At 35.7% G+C, this 2,500-nt stretch overlaps 1 protein-coding gene across 1 annotated transcript in view; it reads left to right on the top strand.

Annotated features, from left to right (window-relative positions):
• LOC113823332 (protein C-mannosyl-transferase DPY19L3) overlaps positions 1 to 2,500 on the top strand; it is a 14,462-nt gene that overhangs the window by 5,378 nt on the left and 6,584 nt on the right. The window contains exons 6-11 of the mRNA XM_027375948.2: positions 1 to 93; positions 366 to 521; positions 752 to 866; positions 1,036 to 1,170; positions 1,556 to 1,789; positions 1,919 to 2,468. The exon at positions 1 to 93 is cut by the window's left edge and continues 14 nt beyond it. Of these exons, the coding sequence (XP_027231749.2) occupies positions 1 to 93; positions 366 to 521; positions 752 to 866; positions 1,036 to 1,170; positions 1,556 to 1,789; positions 1,919 to 2,468 (1,283 nt within the window). The remainder of the gene's footprint in view (positions 94 to 365; positions 522 to 751; positions 867 to 1,035; positions 1,171 to 1,555; positions 1,790 to 1,918; positions 2,469 to 2,500) is intronic.

The raw sequence follows: 2,500 nt of genomic DNA, 5'->3' as shown, positions 1-2,500 counted from the left end.
GAAGGTAGACAACAAAACAGAAAATGGTCGCACAATCAACATTTTCCACAGGTTTAATATTTTGCCTGAGGTTGTTCTAAGTGCTGTTCATAGGTAAGCTTTAAATATGTTGGGTGTGGATAATGCTGATATGAATGCATAGATGCTCTTCAGTAATATTTTCTGATTTTTAGAAGTTTTCCTTATAGAATAGCAAATCTTGATTCCAAGTATCCTGATTTATTTCAAACTACTTTTTTCCTTTTTTTCCAGTTCTTTCTTTTTGTCTTTGAAATGATAATGTTAGAGTATATCTTAAGCAACATTGCAATAGGTATCATATGTTGTTGAAACTGTGGTAAGTCTTGTATCTTGGCACATTTCAGATGGCTCACTCTTCAAGTTTCACCTATCATCTTCTACGTATGGACTGTGTTTGGCCTCCATGGTGTGTTTTTAGCAGGCTTGTACATTACATCATGGTATCTCAGTGGTTCCATACTTGGAGGAGCTTTGACTGCTATTTTTTATGTTGCTCATAGGTGAGAAAAGACATTTAATTCTTTTATGGGATGTGGAATGTCTTTTATATTGGAAGAAAAAAATGATTATGTTATTTATGTCTTTGAAAAGGGATACAGATGCATTTAACAATTAGAGTACTATTTGTCCATACACAGCATTTTAGGATTTGAAGTAAAAATTTTCAAGAGGATTTTTTCATAAACAGCAGTATATGTATACATAAGATATATTCATATATACCTATCAGGGTAGACACAACAAGAGTCAACTATACCATCCCACTTCGAGAGAGCTTTGCGGTCCCTCTTCTGTTCCTACAGATACTGATAATATGCACATTCTTAAGATCGACTAAATGGCAGGTCAGTGTCCTGCATGACATGTAGAGCAATACTGATATAGACTAGAAACTTTAGATGTGCTAAATATATGTACATATACATCCTAATATATAACATATTTTTCATCATTATCTTGCATATATTTTTTCATCCTTTAATTATTCCACTTTCTCTTATTTTCTATTAACAGATTGTAAAATTAGCTACTATTCTGCTGCTTACACTGAGCTTCTTACTGAGCTGGCAATTTGGACCCTTTGTTCTCCTCTGTCAGCTGATTTGTATGGTGGCTCTGTGTCGTCTGCATCTGTTGCCACAAGAAAAGGTATTACCTGTTCACCTTCAATTACTAGAAATTAGACGTTTGCTTTGATACACCAGGCACTTTATTTGCCTGGTCAGACCAGTTCTGTAATACACCACTTCTGATTCTAATCTATTTTAAAGTAACATTATATTCAAGTTAACTCTGAATATTTTTTATCACAAGCAACATTTCTCTTGTACAGATGATTATATTCTTTATATCGAGTTTAAATAGGCAGAAATATCCTTTCATCTTGATTTTCTCCAAATTTCATTTGTGTTGCATATTAGTAATAGATCAGGAACAGGGATTGAGCCACAAAAAAGGAAGTACATAAAAGTACTAAAATACTCAAAAGTAATATTCCCCTTGCCTTACTTTATATTCCTTCTGTCTCTTCTAGGTTCAGAGGTTAATCTTAGCAATTGGCACATCGCTCCTGGTTTCAAGCTTTGTGCAAGGCCACCCACCTATGATAATCTCATCACCAGTGCTATCAATGATCATCCCAGCTTTTACTGTGTCCTTGTCCCCCCTCTATGGCAAGAACAGGGGACTTGTGTCAAAAGTTGCAATTGCTGTAGCTGAGGTGTTTGTTATGCTCATGGTGACTTTGCTGATAAATGTTTTTGTGAAGGTAATAGTCATTTTTTGTTCAGTTTGAAGTGGTTACTAATTTTAGATACATTTGGCTTTGATTACTGTGAGTACTGAGATTTGTAGTGTTTCTTCTTATAAAAGTAACAGAACTATTCCTTCGTTGCAGGACTTTCTTCATATAGATGCAGACTCACATGTTTACCAGTTGCTCTTGGCAAAACTACAGATGGGCGACCCTCGCAATTTTGACTCGCGCCTTTACATGTGCAATGAGGCATTTCACTACCTGGATGTAGAAACCCTAGGAAGGCTTACTGAAAGTGGTCTCCTTCCATTGTATTGCTTTTGTGTCCTCATATATGGATTTTCAATGTTAAGCTTTATTGCAAAGCCAAAGAATGTGACAGAAAACCAAAGCTCTCCACATAGCAGCAGTTCTTGCAGCGATAAGGAAAAAACACAAAATGAAGATCAGAAACAGTTCAGAAGTCAAGAAGATAATTGTATGATGAGGAAGCAAGAGAATATAGAGACCTTAAACTTGGAAAAGAGTCAGGAATTCCAAAACTTATTACACACACAAAAGAATGGAATTAGTGGAAACTTGAGCAATGCATTAAATGGTGATGTAAGGAGAGAGTCCAGCCTGAACCACTGTAGTGAAGAGGAAAGCAAAGGCATAATTTCAGATCGCCCAGATATAGCCTTCTTCTTGGGTAAGCTAGATAATCTTGTTTACCCTCTTTAT

Source organism: Penaeus vannamei, chromosome 30, assembly GCF_042767895.1.
Source record: "Penaeus vannamei isolate JL-2024 chromosome 30, ASM4276789v1, whole genome shotgun sequence".
Taxonomy (NCBI): domain Eukaryota; kingdom Metazoa; phylum Arthropoda; class Malacostraca; order Decapoda; family Penaeidae; genus Penaeus; species Penaeus vannamei.
This window is presented reverse-complemented; position numbering and strand designations above follow the sequence as displayed.